Source organism: Mchenga conophoros, linkage group LG1 (genome assembly GCF_057382185.1).
Source record: "Mchenga conophoros isolate Kocher_MC1m ecotype Shallow Benthic linkage group LG1, M_conophoros_male_GT1.1, whole genome shotgun sequence".
Taxonomy (NCBI): domain Eukaryota; kingdom Metazoa; phylum Chordata; class Actinopteri; order Cichliformes; family Cichlidae; genus Mchenga; species Mchenga conophoros.
Window position 1 is genome coordinate 11733039 of NC_140526.1, and position 20739 is coordinate 11753777.

The 20739-nt window shown below is 41.5% G+C and overlaps 1 protein-coding gene across 4 annotated transcripts in view; it reads left to right on the plus strand.

Annotated features, from left to right (window-relative positions):
• shf (Src homology 2 domain containing F) overlaps window positions 1–20234 on the plus strand; it is a 93537-nt gene extending 73303 nt beyond the window's left edge. For 2 of the 4 annotated variants that reach the window (XM_085260251.1, XM_085260017.1), the window contains 4 exons: window positions 4585–4731; window positions 10528–10702; window positions 10807–10926; window positions 16791–20234. In XM_085260251.1, coding sequence (XP_085116377.1) covers window positions 4585–4731; window positions 10528–10702; window positions 10807–10926; window positions 16791–16977 — 629 coding nt within the window. In that variant the 3' untranslated portion in view covers window positions 16978–20234. The remainder of the gene's footprint in view (window positions 1–4584; window positions 4732–10527; window positions 10703–10806; window positions 10927–16790) is intronic. The other 2 variants (XM_085260099.1, XM_085260180.1) reach the window with 1 other exon arrangement.
• The last annotated feature ends 505 nt before the right edge of the window (window positions 20235–20739 follow it).

Consider the following 20739-nt stretch of genomic DNA (forward strand, 5'->3'; position numbering starts at 1 on the left):
CGGTAATGCAATCTGTATAAAAGACTATTTGTCTTCATTAATGCTGGGGAGGCAAAGTAGAGTAATGCTCCTTGCTGCAGCCCCCTTTTCCTCAGCTGTCCCTATCACAGCCTGCCTGCACGCCTGTTCACAACACTTGGTCTGGTGTTATTATTCACTGTTGAACTATCTCCTGACAGGTATGCAATGGAATGTAAATCCTCTGCCTTGTTAGGGGGTTGGGAGGCTGTGTACTTGCGGTTTAGTTAATCACTCATCCTCACTGTCCCTCTCCACCCCAGCGCCACACCATACTCGGCTGCCGAACACAGGTACTCGACACAACCTCTATCCTTACTCCCTGGATGCTGAGTAAGTGATGGATGATTCTGGAGGTGAAGTGTGACCAAGATGCATTAGAATTTGACCATATATGAAGCGTTAGTATATGAGGCCCGTGTAGGGTTTGTCCATATGTCTATCACCCTGTACATTTTGGCTCTGCATATAGTATCCTCCCTCTCACAGCCAGACGTGGACACGTCGCCATTGGAAATCCGAGTGCTGTCTCAGCAGGAGTGGGACTAAGAGCCACTGTTACCTAATCTCCTTGCCCTGTTACCTGCTACTAACTCCTTTCACTTGACTCCTGGCCTGCAGGGTACCGTGCATTTAACACTGAAGATCAGAGGCAGTTTAGTCGCTTAGCCCCTCAGGTCTTGGGAAACTTTATGGGTTTTTTTAATGAATCTTCATGGACTTAACGACCTAGAAATCTGAGATCTGATTCTAATGTTCTAAAATAAATAATTGATTCAGTTACAGTCCTACCGTGGTGTCTTGCAACAGGGTTAAAGCCAGCTGTTTTGTGGGTGTCGGGGTTCAGTTTCTCTGTGCTTGGCTGATCCGATATCCCCCACCGCTGCCTGTCACTCTGCAGCGCTGTCTCGTCCTACTGGCCTCTGCTGCAACACCCTGCTGATAACCTTCCTGTCAGCCCTCTTTCATGAGCCTCAAATGTGTCCCACCGTTCTCTACGGAGCGCTGCTGCCATGGGTCTTATCTTCACTCACACACATTGGCCACACACAACAGCACTGTAAACCTCCCGCTATAAGTGTAGAAGCAGCGTTTTGCCAGAAAGCCCCCATGGAAGCTCCTGCTGGCCAGCTGTCAGTAACCCATCTTTCCCTTCTCTCTATATGGAAGAGCATGGAAAAAGGCCTTGCTGTCATCTCTTAACCATCACCCATTTTCTGTGTCACTTTCATTTTTAATACAAACGCAGGTCCTTTCAAAAGAAAGCCGGACTATGTAATGTGATGGATACAGTATACCGGAAAAATTATGAAGTGGCATTTCAGTTCCCCTGGAGCATTACACAGTTGTTATCTGTAATGATTTGAGTGCAGATGGAACAAACACGTCTTCGGAAGAGGCTGTTTTTGTATTTCGAGCTCTTCCGCTCATAATGTGCGGCATAAACATCACAATACTCCAGCTTGTTTTGAATATGCATGCAATTAGCCAGCCAAATTAAGCAGAACTAAATTAAACGGCATTGGTGGAAAACAAGCATAGCTGGTGATTTATGGTGCTGCACTGTTTACAGTGATGAAGTGCCATGGGCTAATGAAAAGCCCGGGTAAACAAATACCTGGCTTTGAGAGGAAAAAAAAAAAAGAACGGCTCCTGGAAGAACAAAGGAAAGGAAAGTGCATACCCCTATCCATTATTTTTTATTCTTTTTATTTACTACACTGTCAACACAAAACAAAGTACATATCCAATGGGAGGAGTACAATGGGAGGGACATGAGTGATGGGTTTTCTTTTCAAATTTTTAACATGGCCACTTTTGAGCGACAGCTGCTTCGCAAGTTCCAGACAGGCAATAACCTGCTTTTTGTGTCAACAGGAGGAGGTGTGTACTAATATTGAATGAGGATTATCCAGGTGAGGAAGGTTAGACGACAAAAAAGATCGGATGTATTCACATGAACGTTCAGAATTATTAATTGGGCTCTGCATTATTGCTCTTTTCATTTAGAAAGGTGCTGTGCAAATATGACTCAGATTATTAACACATATAACTAACCTAACCTACAAAATGCACAGTATTTATGTCATACTGAGCATGATTTACATTTTCTACTTGATATGCGTGTGCGGTCTCTGATGCAGTTAACCTGTACACAGAGTACAATTTACCACCCACAGACCTGATAATGGGTCTAAATCTACATTAGCTGTAAACAGGTATGTATTGATAGAGGGCAGTGTGATAGAGCCAGTGTGGGCAGTGTGATCTGTGAAAATGTGGGCTGCAGTGTGCTAAGCCTTCAGGTCCATGTGTAAATCACCTGAACTGCTGTTGTCACCTCGGTGCTGAATATGAATTTGTCCCTGCAGTGTAAAGATGCACTCATCTGTGCAGCAGCGTGGCATCTAAAGTCAGTGACAACCTTAGGAGTAACAATACCTTAAAATGCTTCACAAGGTGAGGCACCCAGGTTTAAAAAAACGCACACAAACACACCCAAAACCCTGACTATTGAATCAGTTTTCCTTAATTTTCACAGTGCTAAATGCTATTATTCAGCTGTGCAACCAAGCGAGTCTGAACCACGCTCGCTGAAATCATCTCCTCGTCCCCACACTGAGGCTGCAGAGTGGAGGCAGCCTTCTGCTCCCCCAAACAATTACACGCTAATCTGCAATGTGAAATGAGTATTAGGCTTTTAATCTCATAGGAAGAGAGTCCCCTACTTCACCCCAAAGTAGAGGAAGTTATATTATCTAGCAGAGTTTTTGACCTTCTGTATCCACTCCTCTAGCCTACACCTCTCCCATCAGGACAGACAGCAAGCAGCTCCTCCTTCCAGCCACCTTTCTCTAGATTAGCCCCCTGACACCCCAGGCCCGGCTATTTAATTGCTTGTCGGATTGAATATTCTCCAGTCTCCCCTTCATCTAGCTTGCTGATATTGCTTCTCATTAACATGTCCTGTACCACCACCATGGTTCAATTCCTTTCAGGGAGGAAGACAGGTTCATAACATTATGTTCATCCTCCTACTAAAAACTAGTCTGTGCACCAGCGTTAATAGTATATCTGATTTGCATCAACCCATCTATTTGCCTGTTGTTTGTCCATGTTTGAACAATTCTGCCACTCCCTTTATTGGACAGATGACCGAATATTTGCTGTATATCAGTCACAATGAGGGTTTCGGATGTTTGGGGTTTGTTCTGAGAGCCTTTCTTGCCATTGTTGTTCCGTACTTTAAACTTAACGTACTCATCGAATGCATTTGGTTTTGATAAAGGAGATAAGAGAATGAAGGATGACATGTATTTAATAGGATGACGTGTTTTGTTTTTTGTTTTTGTTTTTAACTTATAAGACCTTAAAAGAAACCGTTAATAGTTATGTGCCAAAAGTAGCTGCACATTAAAATTCTTTTCTTTTACAGTACTTTCGTAACTGGAATAAAATCTCCAGCACCATGGACAGTGACCTTAGAATTTGCTCAATCGCTGTGGCTTTGATGGCACAAAGATGTCTTTTGAGACCTCTGCAAAATCTAAGCAAAAATAACACAACCACCCGAGGAACATGCAGTCGTTCACCAAAGCTATTACCCATGGATTGCATTTATTTATTAGCCTTGGCTCGATCACTGGCTTTCTCTTGTATGAAGAAAAACATTCCCCTTTCTGTCTCATTCATTAATTATCCTTGGCTGGTTAAAAAGTGGCCCTGTGCTGGAAACAGATGTGCTGCTGCATGAGTGCTCAATTATCCTGGTAAAGCCCCAACTGCATGAGGCATACATTATTTAAGGGGCAAAGCCAGGGTAGCGTCCATTGCCTTCATGGATTACTCTTAGGTACTTTTTAGCTACAGATATTGTCTACACTCTGACTTGGCTTAATATAGAGGCCTGGGGTCTTTGTCATCAAACACAGCACCAACTGTTACAGTAGAGTGTATGCAGCTGTGCTGTTTTCACTGATCATCTAGTTTGGCTTAAGGCAGGTTTGTATTTTATAGTTTGCTCATTAAAAGTACAGTATTATTACTTGGGCCTGAATGTTATTTAAGGATATTATGCACTGTATCATGCATTAGAGCTTGAACAATTCGGCCTTAAGAACTTCTTGTTGCATCTATCTAGTGTATCTCTCCCAAGGTGAGACTGTAGTTATTGGCTGAATCTCAGTGCATTATTGAATTTGATAATTGAAAACTTTCACATTCCTTTTGTTACCTTCAGGGCCTCTCAGCAATCTGAGTATCCAGCTCTGCATCAGAGTGGAAGCGGATATAAAATCCAGCCCTACTTTTAGAACTAACGTTCCTTCCTTTCCAGTCCTCTTGTATTCCTTCCTTTTCTAGCCCACAGCTGCTGCTGAATTTTGGATCACAGTATAAACCAACTCTCCTGCTCTTATCCACAGTATTTTTCACTTACCCCTTTTACCTTTTGTCTTTTTCTTCTGTTTTCTGTCATTACTTCCCTTTCCTAACTCACTTCCTTTCTTTATTATTCTTGTTGCTATCGTTTCCTTGCCTCCATCTCTCCTCTGGTGACACTTGCAGTAGAGATTAAAGTGATCAAGGACCTACCATGGCCCCCTCCTGTCGGCCAGCTCAACACCAGCCCTCCCCCAGTGGAGGAGCTTGAGTCTCCTTCCCAGACAGCTCAGCCCTCGCCAGGACAGACGAGCTGTGACCAGCACCACCATGGTGGGTGTTGGTGTTCATTGTCCAGCATCCTTTCCATCAGTTACCCTGGCACTCCAGTCCATCTTCCTATTCCCTGTTGGCATGTTTGTCCGTCCATTTTTTCATCCGTCCATCCGTCTATCCGTCCATCCGTCCGTCCATCCATCCATCCATCCGTCTTTAATTAATGAAGGCATGGTGTTTTACATAGCATACAGCTCAGTATTTTAGTTCTACTGAACATTTAAAAAACATTACTAGCCAAGCATATGCAGCTACCAAAACATAGGTAGGGTTAGTCTGCTACTGCAATGTATGATTATGTTTGTCCCAAATTTTCTGGTCACTGAAGACGTACTGAAAGAGTTACCATATGTGAGAAGTACTGAAAAATCTGACTATAGGTATTAGCTCTGTAATGACTGCTCTTTTCCATCTGGAATACATGTGGCAGAAAATCACCAACTCTTTTGCAGGTTTTAGGCTGAAGCCTCATTAGTTTTAATTGTGCCGAACTGCCTTCTGCATGCGTAATTGCCATTCGCTGTGACCCCCATTTCCTCTTGTCAACATACTCGTAACCATCCCAGATGTCCCTCTGGTCTGCTGTTCTCTACAAGTGGCTCACACGAATTAGGAAATCAAACTCATTGGAGACGAATTCAGTTCTTGACTTATTGCCATATTTACCTTTTTCATTGCATGCAGTGGATAAGTAATTGACCTATTTTTAACTGAGAGAGCCATTAGTTTATTTTTGTAGCTCTCTCACACACTTGCCCTCTGTCTGCTGTCATTATCCAGAGAAAAGAAGGACATGTAGCAGAACTAATTTCAGGAATGGGATTTCCCCTGACAGAGTGGAAAGACTTAGTGAGGCCATGTAAGAGGACACCAATGTGTGTTGTAGGCGAGGACAGGGCGAGGAGTTGATTTATGCCCGTAAATCCATGAGAAAGGTTCTGGTTCCTTCGGTGAAGTGAGTGGGTTTAAGATCGGCATCCAGCTGTAAAGTGATCCCCTCTCTGTCTCAGCCGGTATGGCCCTAGTCTACATCTTTAGGGGTCAAAGGTCCAAGTGGTAGACTTGGGGAGGGGGCTTGATGGCCTCCACAACCCTTGTGAATACAGTTGCAATGTACTCTCTTGACCTCAGCATATAGGCAGACATTCAGTCACACATCAAGACATTAGTCATCTGTTACATGAGTCAGCCAGACTAGAAAGCTGGATAGGGTCATTTGTTTAGTCCTTAGATATATAACATCATTACCAAAATTCAAATGCAGATCAGCAGAACAAATAATACATCTACACCTTACGCCCAGACACTTTTTTCTGGATGTGATACAGAGATTCCTATCTTTTTAATTTTTTTAACATGAATTAATTATATGTACTTTGAAGCATTTATCTTACCTCATTTTTCTTTTAATCTAAGAAACCAAAGTAATTAAAAAGTATCCAGTTTTAATTTTAAATGAATTCCCCAGCTGACACTTGGTAGGGTCACTCCTTTGTCTTGGAAAACCTAATTTGGAATTTCCTTTTGAAATTTATTTAAAAGAAGAGAGCGTATTCCTAGATGGTTGACTCATCAGAGATAAAGCTTATAGCTTCAAACGGCCACAGTGGGGCTCTAAAATATAGTATTATAAAAGCCATGCAGCAATTATTTTAGTTCCTGGTGCATATAATTAATATCGGCGTAAAAGTTTAATCCTATTTTTAGCGTGCACTGCATTCTAATAAGCTGGAAACCTGTTAATCATTTCACAAGTCCTAGCTGGAAAACTTAATTTTCACCTCACAATGCAGCAGCCGATGAAACACTTTGCCCCTCAGACTAGTCATCCTTTGTAATAGGAGTATCATTAGTAAATGAGAATTAATTAGCCTGCTTAATTAGAGAAATCTGTGCACAGGGGGAAGAGGAGACAGTAGTAGTAGTTAAATTGTGCTGAGTCGTCAGTGACAGATGTCACCACACTTTTGTGGTTTTTATTTTTTGATTCCCTTCGTTTTTATTTTGATTACTGTGACTTCTACTTTGGAGTGTTTTTTATGTTGTTAGACAGTGACATTATTATGTACTGTGCTGACCTGTGCCTTGCTCTGCAGCACTATATTACATAGCAGTGCTTTATCTCGTGGTTTGTAATCGTGGAATGTCCTTTTGCCATTTCTTTTTAATCTGTGCCTTAGCCAATCAGCTCTTTCCCCATCCTCTTATGTGTGTGGGGTGTGTGTGTGCGTGTTATTTACTTTTCTTTTTTTTATATAGTTGTCTCTAAAGGAAGCTGTGTGTCTGAAGGGGACAGGTCTTTCAGCCATCTGTCACCATCTGACTGACAGTTCAATCTGATACACAAATTCCATTTGCAGTGCTTTACAAGCAACAATTCTGATAACATACACAGTTGCCCATGTGCCTTTATGTGTTTATTTCAAGAGAAGTGTGTTACCGTGTGTGTGTGCGTGCGTGTGGAGGTTTTCACCCTCTCGTCCCTCTTAAGCTTCCTCATACGGCTTTTGTTCCCCCGTGGGCCAATCCTCTAGTCAATCTCCTGTCGTCCATGTTTCGAACTGTGTGCTCTGGAGAATGAGAGAGGGGAATTGGTTTGCCTCACTCCCACTGATTTTCTGCCTTAAAACATAACTCTACATCAGTTTCGGAATGGTGATGGTGAGGCGCCCAGCTAACAAAGCAGACATGAGTCCATTCACTCTTGAGCAAATAAAAATGATGGCTTTTGTTTAGTTTGGGGGGCTCTTTCTTCAGGGTAATACTCTCCTTGTAGAGCACTGCACTCTGCCTGCAGTGAAGCCTCCACTTTGACAAGAAAGGTTGACGGGGTGAGCTACACTAAGAATAGCCACTCAACCCACCCTTTCTTGGTAGCGGAGAGGGGGGAGAAAACAGTTTAATCACGATCAAATAAATCACTGATTGTTGTGTCTGGGTAAGAGGAGGGAAATGTGAAGAGCTGAGGTCAGGCACATGGGTGAGTGGATTGTAGATACAAAATTGATCTATGTAGGGAAAAGCCAAGATTGCATCCTGTATCCTTAACGATGTCTGATACCTTTTCCAGCCTCTTATGGTTGCGTCACTAATCAGTGAAGAGATGATAATATTATGTTCACAGTCAATTCTCAATATGGAAGTGCAAGTAGACTGTTTAAGGGTTTTGTTGTAGTAGTAGGTGTAATTGGCGACAGTCTGCCCTGCAGTGGGACCATCAGAGATAACAGATCAAAACACCCCTTTTTTCCTGTGGAGACATTCCTCCACAGTCCATTTTCCCCTATCTGTTTCTACCACTGAGTGGCAAGAGAGCTCGGGGAAAAAGTCAGAGTTAGAATGATGAGGCAAGAGTGATAGAAGAGAAGGCAAAGGGCAGAAGAAGGTTGGACACATGCAAACAGAGAGAAATCGAAAGCAAAGGACAGGGAGCAATTGGCTCCATCTTCATGTTGTGATCTGTCAGCATTGACAGGAGCTGAATGGAACAAACATGCATCTTCCATGTCCCCTTGGTCAGTTTCCATGGAAACGCCATTTCTCACCTTTACACATATACAATATATTCATCTGACTTGGATCAAATTCCCAGTATTCAGCATGTAATTTAAATGGACTCTATGATATAAAATAATGCAGACACAACACGGGATCATAATGTGAATTACTATATTAGGAGCGACAGACCTCAAGGACATGGATCAGCAACTTGTATTCTTCCAAGGGTGAGACCTAGAATTTACCCAGCTGTCATGCAACAGTACAATTTTGCTGTCATTTTACCAGCCCGCTGTCGGCCTTTAATGAACAAATGTGCAGAGGCAAAGATAACAGCCGGAATGATTTGAAATAATCATTTCCACAAGTTTATGTTTGGGGAATCGCATCATTGAGCCAAAGGCCAACGAGTTCAACCGCAAGTAGAGTGTGGAGGTTAAGGGGAGCCCCTAGTGGTCAGACCTGAAACAGCTGTAATCTGTCAAAAAAAAGCACTGCTTGCGATGACATCATGGTATGTCATAGAAAGTATTCGAAAAAGAAAAGATATTCCTAAAGGACTACAACTGCACTACTGTAAAAATACTTCATTACAAGCTTTTCTTCCGATATCCTGAGTTAATAAGCAGTAGTTCACTGTTAATGGAAGTGGCACTTCTTTTAATTACTATAATTAAAATACTTGTTTTAATTGCTGGTAATTAAACATTGAATAACTTTACACATGACAGCAACCACTAACCAGCTTTTTTTGAATGGTAACACTCTTTATCATTTAATTGCATTTTATAAGCTGATCATGTGGGGGGTTTTTTGGGTTTTTTTTAAATGAAATATCTTGAAAAAGAGCAGGCTCTATAGAAACACATGTATCAGTTGTAGCTGAAATGTCATAGAGGTGAGCAATAAAGTGGCACAACATCTAAATACTCAAGTAAACTACTTGTAGTAAGTAGTGTTGAATTGATTTAAACTGTCAGCCCTTCCACTCTGTGTGATACAGAGGCACTTGGCAAGCTCACAATCTGTAAAGTGTAATGCTATCCTCTGACTGGAATGCAGAGTCTAGACAGATGTAGACGTGTTGTTAAGATCACACTGCCTGTCTCTGTGTATAGTGTCTGCCATGTTCTGCCTGGTAATTAAACACTAGATGCAAGGATGGCCATTAGTGACAGAGAGCAGCAAAGATTGATGTTGCCTAGTAGATGAGAGTTTCATACGACATTAACCACTTCCATCAAAAAAACAAAAACGGCTATCTGTTGGTCTTGAGCCATATAGAAGCAGGCGACAATAACCAGGAAAAGCTTGTCATACGGTTGATGTAGGAAGCCGCCCCTCTGTTATTGCTTGAGAAGCGTGTCAGTAGCTTTAAATAGTTTTTTTTGTTTTGTTTTGGGGTTTTTTGGGGGGGGGGGGATTTCAGAAGCTTTAGATGTTATGGCATGAAGCACAGTGATGGATTACTGAGGAAAAATGTCTCAGCTGCCTGTGACGCATGATAATTACTCTTACATCCACTGTCCAGCCTTTTATTCCTTTAGCTTGTGCAACTCTTTCCCACAAGTGTAAATTCACATTTAATTTGTCCTTGAGAGCATTATCTTCTGTTTGCTGATTGGCTGTGAAGTTGCCCCGTGACCCCTGGCATTTCATGTGTGCGCATAGGTCACTTTAAGCCCCCAAACACCATCAAACACTTCCCTGTGAGGCTGCCAAGAGAGCTTGTCATGTCCACAGTTGACCGTGAGAGTTTGAAAAGCTAGTTCAATGTTTAACTTGCAGAACCTGGGTGTTGGAGTTGGGCGTGCACTTAAGTGTGTGCACATTTGCGTGTACTTAAAGAGTGAAAATGCTCAGCCATACAGTAGTATATATGGGATTATTTACAGGCGCATGAGCTTGTTTTGGAGGAAGGTTGCGTGTGTGTGTATTTTGCCTAACTGGAATGTGTACACGGGCAAGCTAGATTGATTTATGTCTCTTTCATCATGTGTACATGTCCTTCAGTAGGATGAGTTAAACAGAGCGGCTCTGTGTGTGCGCGTGTGTGCAAGTTGGTAAAAGCACAGCGTGGATTTCGGTTCTCACACTTTGCAGTAGTCGAGTTTAATTGATACATGTGACACCGTGGATGTTGTAACTTGTAAACACAATTTGTTTTTCCAAGTGACCTTAATCTGAAGTGTAGCTCAATGGTGTTTACAGGTGTTTGTCTTTATTAAGAGCCATTTTGAACCATCAAATCTGTCCAGAATGAAATCTTTTCAGCTGTATTTTCTCTTATTACAGTCCAGTTTGATGGTGTGGAGAAGTCTCGAATGTCGCCCACCAAGGAGGGGAAAACTCGGCCGCTGCAGCGACATTCCAGTGGCTGTCTGGTCAACACCAAAATGACTTCACTGGACCACTGCAGCTCCTCTCTCGGGGAACGTATCGATCCCACAATGCCGCTGGAAAGCCAGTTGTGAGTCAAATCTTGGTTTTTCTTTAGCAGCTTTGACTCTTTCTTACTTAACATTCCTTTGTTCCTCCTCCTTTCTCATCCTCGTTTCCTGTCGTTTGCTGTAGCTGGTACCATGGAGCCATCAGCCGAACAGATGCAGAGTCTCTGCTTAGGCTCTGTAAGGAGGCCAGCTATCTTGTGAGAAACAGCGAGACCAGCAAGAACGACTACTCCCTCTCTCTCAAGTAAGAACTCTGCTCTCGTCTCCTAAATGACCATCCACAAACAGTATAATCAGATGCACAGTTTCGGTTGGCAGCCTTGGTGAAAATGTGATTCCAAATACTCGGGGCCGTTTTGCCTGTTGTGACAACTTGTGTCAGTGATTTGTACACGGAACACACACTCACGAAACAGTGTGACCTATCATAGTAGCTACACTTACTTAGTGGCAGAGTACACACAGTGGACTAGTGTAACATCATTCCCTGTCAAGGTGCGGACATACCTGCTGACTCTTCCATTTCTGTATGGTAATAGCTTTCACCCTTCAGACCTCTATCCCCCACCTGCTGTACACCTTGCCCGTGGCTCGTCCTCCACCTCCGCTCAGTAACCCCTCTGACAGAATCTGCTCCTCGAATTGCTGATGTACCCGCAACTTGGCTAATGGTGCACTTTCATCGTTGACCTCCTGATCCCCGCCGCGTCCAGCAGAGGGTTCGAAAAAAAGCTACTCTGAAATGTTACGTGTAGCCTGACAGTTGGAAGAGGTTACTTTAGCCTGAAGTCCTACAGTGCAGTCCCATCGCTTTGATAGGAATGTGGAGTTTTGCTGGATTTGTTTTGACGATCGTTGCTACCAGGTGTCACGGCTACGGCGTCGGAAACATAATCAGAAATATGAAACGGCCTGAAAGTCTTCCAAAACCAACAGTGTTTAACCGGCTTCGATATCTGTTAACAAATAGTCTTGTCAAACTGACTTTATATATGCTCCATTAACCATTGCAGGCAAGGTTCAGTCCCATGACATTTAGAAAAATCTCTGCAACTATGTGGGAGCCATCAGATGAAATAAAACTGTAGTATGTAGAGACACATTGATTAGCCTTTGTTTTTTGAGTGGAGTCAGCCTGCTGAAGGCTTATATAACTTGGAAGACAAAGATAATAATTCTGCTTGCTGCTGCTCCAATTCTCTTGACAAGTACCGTAGTCGACTGCCTGTGTAACTCCCTGTCTCATTGGCTGATCATCTGTATGACTGCTTCTTGTTCTGCCTTGCTGACTGAAAAGAAGACGCACTGTTAGGATGCTGACTTAGTACACTGGCTTTTGGATGACTGCAAACAGCAGGAGAAAAATATTTGTCTGAATATGTAACAATTGTCCCAAATGTTGTCATTTTGAATTAAATGCATTGTGTCGTAAATGCATGCTTAAAGCTAAGCACTATAAAAAGACAAACAGACATGTTAACAGTTAATGCACAGATGTTTTATCGCATAGTCATTGTAGAAGACTGGCACACAAAACAGTCTAATATGAAGTTACTGGGAAAGTAAAACCAAAAGAATTTTCCTTGGAGTTAGGAATATGTAATAATGTCAGTTTAAGCAACAAAAATAACTTGTTTAGCACTCAAAAGACACATATTGATGTGTGTAAAGTGCAAACCTGAATATGTGATCTAGAAAAGTAAAAAGTCTGCTTTTTTTTTTTTTTTAACAAAATGGTAAAGATAACAAGTGAATATTTTTGCTGCGGGATGATGATATGCAGAGTAATGATGAAGACAGCGAGTTTGACGAAAGCCTCTCTAATAAGCAAAAGCCCCATTTTGAAATATGAAAATGTAGTGTATAATTTGTGCCAGGCTTGAGAGTATTAATCCATCCATCTCTCTCGTATGTTTAAAAAGAGACTGGCCGTCTAATGCCATTGGGGTTACCTCCAGTAATGAAATAGCTGATTGTTAGATTATCTGAGTGAGGGAGAAGGGAGGCGGGGGAGTGAGGAAGGCCTGGAGCCATGAAACTTATTTAGCTTTTTTTTTTCTATACTGAACACAGCCAGGCCACGATAAGAGCAATGGTCAGTAAAGTTGTATTTAGTGATGAGAGGTTAAAACATGTTTTAACCTTCTAGTTCAGTAATGGTCTCATTCCACTAATCCACATTTAAAGGATGTTCAGATGGACCTTTATAATAATGGCCTGTACTATCAGAGAACAGTTTGGAAAGTGTTTTCGTGAGGTCGGATCCTTCTGCTCCCCTGTTACTGCGCTTTTCTGATGGTTACTCTTTTAAGAGATAAAACGTTGACTGGCTTCTGTGACACATTTAATAGCTGTTTGTCAGTCTGAAAACAAGGAGAGGACAAAGGCCATGCCGATGAGGTCATTAGTGTTGATGCAGAATTATTTACTCGTCTCGACTTAGTGAGAACTATAGAATAAAGTGTCTCGAGCACTTTAGGAATACCTTTTCACTGTCTGTTAGAGCGTTTCGCTCCAGGGCCTACTTTCAAGGTTTTTTGGAATCTTAAGTAGAATGAGGTTTAATGTTGCCTGGGAATAGCTGTGGTCTGCCAATAGCACTGGAAATCAGTGGTTTCCCCCTGTTATTCCACACCCTGTTGCGGGAGCTCACTTTAACCATATGAGATCTTAAAGTTGTAAGCAACCAAACATCTTAGGAGTTTAACCTTCTTATTTTTGTATTGATAGACTTAAATAACAGCAGATTGTTCATAATTTCTGTGTAACTGTGTGTCAGCACATTTGGGTTATAGAATCTTGTGCTCTTGATGTAAACCAGCTGAAACCTAGAAAACGATCGTCATGCTCATTTGTGGAAATGGCATGTCCCTACAAATATGAGTTCAGCCTCCTCACTCAAGCCCGTCTCCCCTGCTGCCACAGAAAATGAGTGGAAACCCAAGGTGAAGATCCGACATGTCTGAGGTTACTGAAAAATGTATGAGGCCGCGAGGTGCCACATATGTGTATTGCATTATTGATAAAGACAGACGTCACTGAGACCTCCTGCCTCAAGAGTCCTCTGGCCTTACGGAAAGCTTTTCCCTCCTAAACCCCTTTTTATGTTCACCTGTCCCCACCTGCTCCTCTTCTTTACTCTCAGTGGAGAGAACCTTTTTTTTTGGTATTTGAGTTGTATTAAAGCCTTCACAGGGCTTTCAAAGCACAGTGTCATTTCATTTTTCACGTCACAAGAGAGCTCTGCAGAGCCTGTTTCCACTGGTTGAGGAGGGGAAATGTATCCCAAAGACTGTTTGATGCCAGTGGGGTAAATGGGGTAAGTTAGCAACTTACTGGTGTGTTCTATCGCTGGAACACCTCCAAAGACACTATTTTTGAACATTTTTAGATGCAAAATGTCAGCTTCATATTATGACACATAATAGACGAATGACTGCATGGAGCACAAAAATTAGCCTGACCTTTCTCAGCCGAAGAACAAAACTATGCCAAGAGTTGTTTGTATGTTTATTTGTCTGCCACTTCACCCACTTACCTTAGCGTCGATAACGTACAGAATGGTATCATCCCAGGGAGGTTTAGTGTATGCTAATATAAAATCATGAGTACATACGACATCCGATGCCCAGAAAGGCTTAAAAAGGTCAGCCCTTTTGCTATGGTTCACTATCTTGTTGGCATATGACTTTGCTTTTTCTGCTGCCTTAGATTCATAACACAGAGAGTATCAATCATGAAGCCATCCAATATATGGAAGGAGAAGATAAGCTGTGATTGCTGTCAGGCTGTTCCTGCTCTGAGTGGTACTCGGTTTAAATCAAAGTCATAAACCTCAATAAACAAGACAGCACACCTCCCCAGTCAGATTAATCCTGATTAGACAAATATAAGTTCACGAACGCAGTGTTATGATAACACCACAAAGGCCTGTCTTTTCAAAAATAGCCCCGTATTCATTTTATTTTATCAGCAACACTACCGTGTTGCTCTGTTGTCCTGGTTTCTGTCTCTGCAGGACTGTAACATAATAAGCAGCTTTGAGCACCAAATGGAAAATCAGCTGGGAATCTAAAAATGATGCTATTGATGTGTTTGCCTTTTTAAGTGTGCCTCTGTGTAACCTAACACCGTTCTCCCAGCGCTCCATGTGAAGATTCATCAAATGCACTTTGCAGGAAAGATTTTTTTTTTTTTTTTTTTTTGTAAATGAGCTCTGAAAGCACCATTTGCAGAATCATAGCATTTTTGAGACCCGTGGCAACGGAGATTTGGAAATCTGCACAATAATGGAGAGGTGGCACTCGTGTGTATTTCAGTTTAATGGCTTAGAAATCCTGCAGCTTTTTGTTTCAGTTCTTACACATAAAAAGCTCCGAACTAGCTTTGAAATATTTTGGATATTTATAGTAATAATCTCAATCATGCTAACCCCAAAACACGCACTTCTTTATCTGTTAAAATAAAGAAAAATCTGTGCTTTATTCCTGATCAGTGTCCCTAAATTGAACCTGTGTGTGTATATGTATATATGTGTATGTATTTATATGTATATATGTATGTATATGTGTATATGTATTTTGTTGTTGGTTTTTTTGTTTTTCCTTTCATCTTATTGCTATCTTTGTTCTGGGTTTTCTCTGTGCATCAGAGAGAGAACATATCCACCGGCATCATACATGCAATTAGGAGATAAGTAAAGAACGGCCTGATGCTTCAGGTGCCTAAAGCCAAGTTGTCACTCCTGTTCATCAAAGATAATGGGCATAACTACAAAAATATGCATATATTTACTGTGGAAAAACATCAATTTATTTGCTGTAGTTGCTTCATGTGGCAGCCTCATCAACAGCCTTGACAGCCCACTGCTCCTGTCTGTTGTGGTTAGTGCATTTTCACAGTTTTCACAAGAGCCCTGCTCGGTATAAACTTTGAAGCACAGAATGGAATAGTGTAGATTATACTGACTGGCCTCATAAGTAAATACCTTTACAGCTGTTATCCTTAGGTTAGTGAAAAATAGGAGTTTTATTACTACATGTGGTTAACATATTATCCCCTCTTACCTTTTGCACGAGAGTTTATTTTCCAAAAAATAAATGTTAGGCAGGTGCTGGTGCACTTTATTTTTGAGGACAGGTTATAATGTCAATGAACTGTGCCTAAAGCAATCATAACCTGCTGGAGGTATTAGCTGCTGATTGAAAAAGCTGTTATGCTAATTTAGTCTGTAAAGTCAAATTACTAAAAGAGAATATTTACAAAACATGCTACAGTGAACATTAGTTTTGTGTCACTTACTCGCTAAAGCTTACTGTTGCATCTCTTCCCAAGTGGAAAAAAAAGAAGTAATTTTCTATTTTAAAGCAGAAGATTACTGGCAAGCTGTAAAATGTATTGATCGAAGGCTCCTTGGAACACGCGGGGAGCTTTTAATTTGCTGTGCATTTATTGCTGCAGCTTGAGTGATTTATCCTGGGGGTTCATTAGCCTCATCCTTATGCACTGCATGTGAAACCCAGCACCTTAAGCAACCTGCCTTTTAGTCCCCTCCCCTGACACCTCCAAAGTTATCAGAGGTAATCCAGCTTTCAGAGCGCTGTCACATACTGTGGGGAACAACTACTGGAGAAGTAAATGAGGGGAAGCTGACAAAAGAGGATATCTGTTGGGACTCCCATAGATTGATGCTTTTGACATACTTGTTGTCTCTTGTTAGTGTTTTTTAAGGCATGCTTGTGGTGTGACTCCAGGAATGGCAATATCAGTCTGCTCGCTAATCGGTCAATACGTTGCTTTGATCCATACTGATATCTCCCAACTACAGTATTTAGAACCTCTACAAATTGGCTCGACTGTTTTCGACGGTTTTGAGTGAAATGTCTTTACGTCAGCTGAATGAACTGTCATCAAATTCCTTTTTGGGTGAAAGGACAGAGCCTGAAGCAAGGAAAGGCCTCTTTGCTCCTGAAATATAGGAAGTGGGGACAAAACAAATTATTTTTTTCAAAGATTTTTTTGTGTCAGAGCATGATAAAAATAATCTGGTTTTGTCTTGTAAAGATCAGAATTTTGTTTTGAGCTTTTTCTGTCTTCCTCTGTCTCCAGGAGTAGCCAGGGCTTCATGCACATGAAGCTGTCACGGACCAAGGAGAACAAGTACATCCTGGGCCAGAACAGCTGCCCTTTCGACAGCGTGCCTGAGATCATCCATTTCTACTCCAGCCGCAAGCTGCCCATCAAAGGTGCTGAACATATGTCCCTGCTCTACCCTGTAGCCATCAGGACACTATAGTACTCCAGGTCTCTTGCAGGCATCTGCTTTGCAGTACTTTGGGCCAACCTGTGGCTCGCTGTTTCCTGTCCCTCTGGAAAGAGCCCACTAGGCTCACGGGAAGATGAACAGTGGCATCCTAAACTGCTGATCTTGACTCACCTCACTGGCCAACAGATTCCAGACCTGTTTGAAGGCCCTCTGCTTACTATCTCATACATACAGACTCAGATTTGCAGAAGTTTTTTATTATTTTATTTTATGTTATGTTATGTTATTTTATTTATGATAGACATCTGCTTAGTAGATCAGACTGACTATCTACAGAACATCATTTCACTGACTGTTGAGCTGATTACCCATAGCACTTAAGACGTAAAGAAAAAGAAAGGTACAACTTAACGTTTGTCACTGGGATTTGCCTTTTAGCATAAACTGTTGTACCCTGTGAGTACACAAAATGACGATTATATTTGAAATGTTTGTTTGAGTGTCTCATTCGGTTAGGCTCTGTTGCTACTGTAATCATATTGCAAAGGGGATTTGAAGATTATAAGACCTCTGTAAGGGAAGCAACATTTATGATGCATGTCGAACGATATTGTCCACGTGTGCCTCATACAGTGGCCGGGATATTAAATAAACTGGCTGTGTATGAATGGAGCGTCCCCAGCTGCGTGGAAACAACAAGCCTGTGAGCTGTGCAGACTGATCTCTCTATCTTGTCATAGTGCATGTTGTCTGCTATCCATCATTGAGTGGGTGTATCACACCAGTGACAATGTAAGTACCGTGGTGTTGAGACAGGCAGGAGAGCATGATGGATGGGTCAACCCATCTGACACAGTACATTTGGCTGAGGCTAAAGACCAGAGCCTGTCCAAATGGACCAAATTATCCCCACTACCCCTGCTTAGAATGGCTTTGCATCGGGAGAATGAAATATGCTTGTATTGTCTACCTCAGAAAATCAATTTCATTCGCCCATGTGCAGATCAATAGGTACAATGGGATTGCAGACATTGATCTGCTCTCTCTTCGACATTCCCAATTCCCTTAAAGAATGCATCATTAGTTTTAGGAATATGCTTTTTTGCTTTTTTTTTTTTATACAATTAATCTGAGATTTGTTTAATGAAAACACAAGCAGTTTTTTGTTTTTTCAGATCAGCAACTGTATGTATAGTGACTATTATAATACTGTGCAACGTAAGAAATGTTTGGTTAATGCCTTATAAAATGCATGGGTCAAATCAGTCCGCTTAGATCAGTCGATTTCTAATTCTGCTTTTAACAATTGTTCTGTGACTGTAATTTATTCTGGGGTGATTATTACTGATGTGTTACTCCTTTGTGATTGGCCCGTTCCCCCCCACCCCTACCCTCATCGTTCTGTGCCAACGTGATCGTGTTTTATGGGACTACTCCAGCCTCTTTTGCTGTGGTGCTTCAGCATTTTTGTTGTTTCCAGTTCTGCTAAGTGCAAGTTTGCCTCGGTGGCCTCACTCTGGGACACAAGTCACCGCGTCTCCTGTCCGACAGGATTGTCAAACCTCGTGTGAGAGACGATTGCGTACCCGTCCGCACACACATCGATTACAGTCCAGCGTGTCCAAACCGGATAATCACCTACCTTCAACCTGTCATGCTTCCACTTTTCATTAAAATCTCCAGATGTCTATACTAGGTGTAAGCGTGAGTATGCATGTGTCCAACAGGTCTGTGTGTGCAGTATTTGTATGCACATGAGAATGTGTGCACACACTCAGAATTGCAGTCGTTTTCTTCTTATTATTATTTTTTTAACCCCGCTGGCCCCTGGTGACAGGTACAGCTCAAACCTCTTAGATTGTCACCTCTACCCCCCCACCTATGGCTGACTTTTTTCTTTTTTTTTTATTTGTTTGTTGTTGTTTTTACCCCCTTTCTTCCTGTATTCTTTCATTAAGCTGATTGGATTTTAACAACTCAAAGTAATGACATGCTTGCTTCTAATGTTACTGGCAAATTATAAGCCGAAGAAGCCGGTTTTCCAACAGTAGTCGCACCGCGAAGTGATTTTAATAAGGCTGCCTGATGCATGTGTGACCAAACTTCTTCTTCATTGGTGAACTTTAACACTTTTTATGAGCTGAAAAACCCATTGGTTTAATGAGCAATTAGAAAAAAAAGTTGGGGGGGGAGAGGCTTTAGTCCTACCTAAAAGTTACAGACACTAAGAGTTAGAAACTGACTTATGTGAGCATGACCACTCTGTATAAAGCCAAATTAACTTTTGGCTTTAATACTATCTCTGCTGTGTGCTATGCAACTAAACTACAGTCATTGAAGGGAAAATGTCAGGTGTGTGCCTCCTACAAATGTTAATGACAAATGTGATGGTACAAGATGTCTGCCAGGAAGAAATTTAATCACTAGAGTGGCATTAGTAAAAAATAAACTGCAGAATGTGGTATGTATTTAGAGGTATATTTTGCTGGTGCATTAAGTGAAGAGACAGGTGCTGTTATCGCATGAGGGTGTCTCATCATGGCACTGCAGCTTTATCGAGGAATAGTGCATTGTTGAAGTGGACCTATGTGCTTCTCGAGAGAAGATATCCAAATAGGAAATGCAAATTTAAAATTAACCGTGTGTGTGTTGAATTCTTTATGTTGCGAATGTTCACTACTTAAGAGATCAAATGTTGAAAGTAGCTCTTTATTAAGTTACTGCTGCTGATGAGTGTTACCCTACTATAGGAAAGATCCTGCGTATGATGGCAGCACTGTCTAGAGAGAGGCCTTAGCTTTGGAGAGTAAGAAGATGGAAAGATGTAGAAGAAGAATAAAGGAGACAGAGGAGAGGGTGTTCTTGAAAAAAGGGTGATGCAGTCAGCAGACGCTCTCTTTACGTTTGTGTATCTATTTATGAGAACCTGAAAGAACCCTTCTCCTCCCTCGGAAGTGTCTTAAAGCTTGTGTGTGTTGGTGTACGTACACACACAATGTGCATGCTTGAAGCAGTGTTTGTTGAATGAGTGAGTGTGTGTGCGCGCGCATGTGTGTGCACTGGTGTAAGCAGCCATCAGCCACAGACTTGCCCTGAGACTTGACTGTGGTAAAGTGGAAACTTTGAGTTTTCTTTGTGTACATTTTCGTGCCATGTATGTATGCACTACTTCAACATATCTCTGTACAGTCCCTCATGGCCAAATGTATATATTGAATGTATTGTATGGGGACATAGAGGCATCAAGGTTCAAAATAAATACAAAATAAATACATTTCAAAAATAAAGTTGGGTTTGATTTGACAGTCCCTGTTTTACACTGACTCAGATCAATAAAGCAAACTCGTAATTATTTGGTAAAAGAAGCGGGGGGAAAAGACCCTTTTCAGAATCTCAGCCATGACCAGTTACCATGGTGAGGCCCTTCAATAAACAGTGAAGAGCGACCATTGTTTGAGTCAAGGACAGAATGCTGAAGCTATTATCAAGCCAGTACTGCAAACCATTGTTGTTCTTTATTGATCCACTTTGTTGCAGTCTCGTAATATATTTTTCACTCTGTTCTTCATTCCAGTACAATTATCTTGACTTGCCTTTGAAGTTTAATTGGCAGCGTTTCCTACATTTAGTTTCCCGGTTCCCTTTAATCACATCTTTCGACCTTTATTGTACATCAGAATTATATGTAAGGTGTACTCATCCATCCTAGATTTTACAGAGTGTGAATAATACATGATTTTTTTTTTTTAGCATTTGGAAAAAACCTCAAGTGACAGATTGAGCAGCCATTTC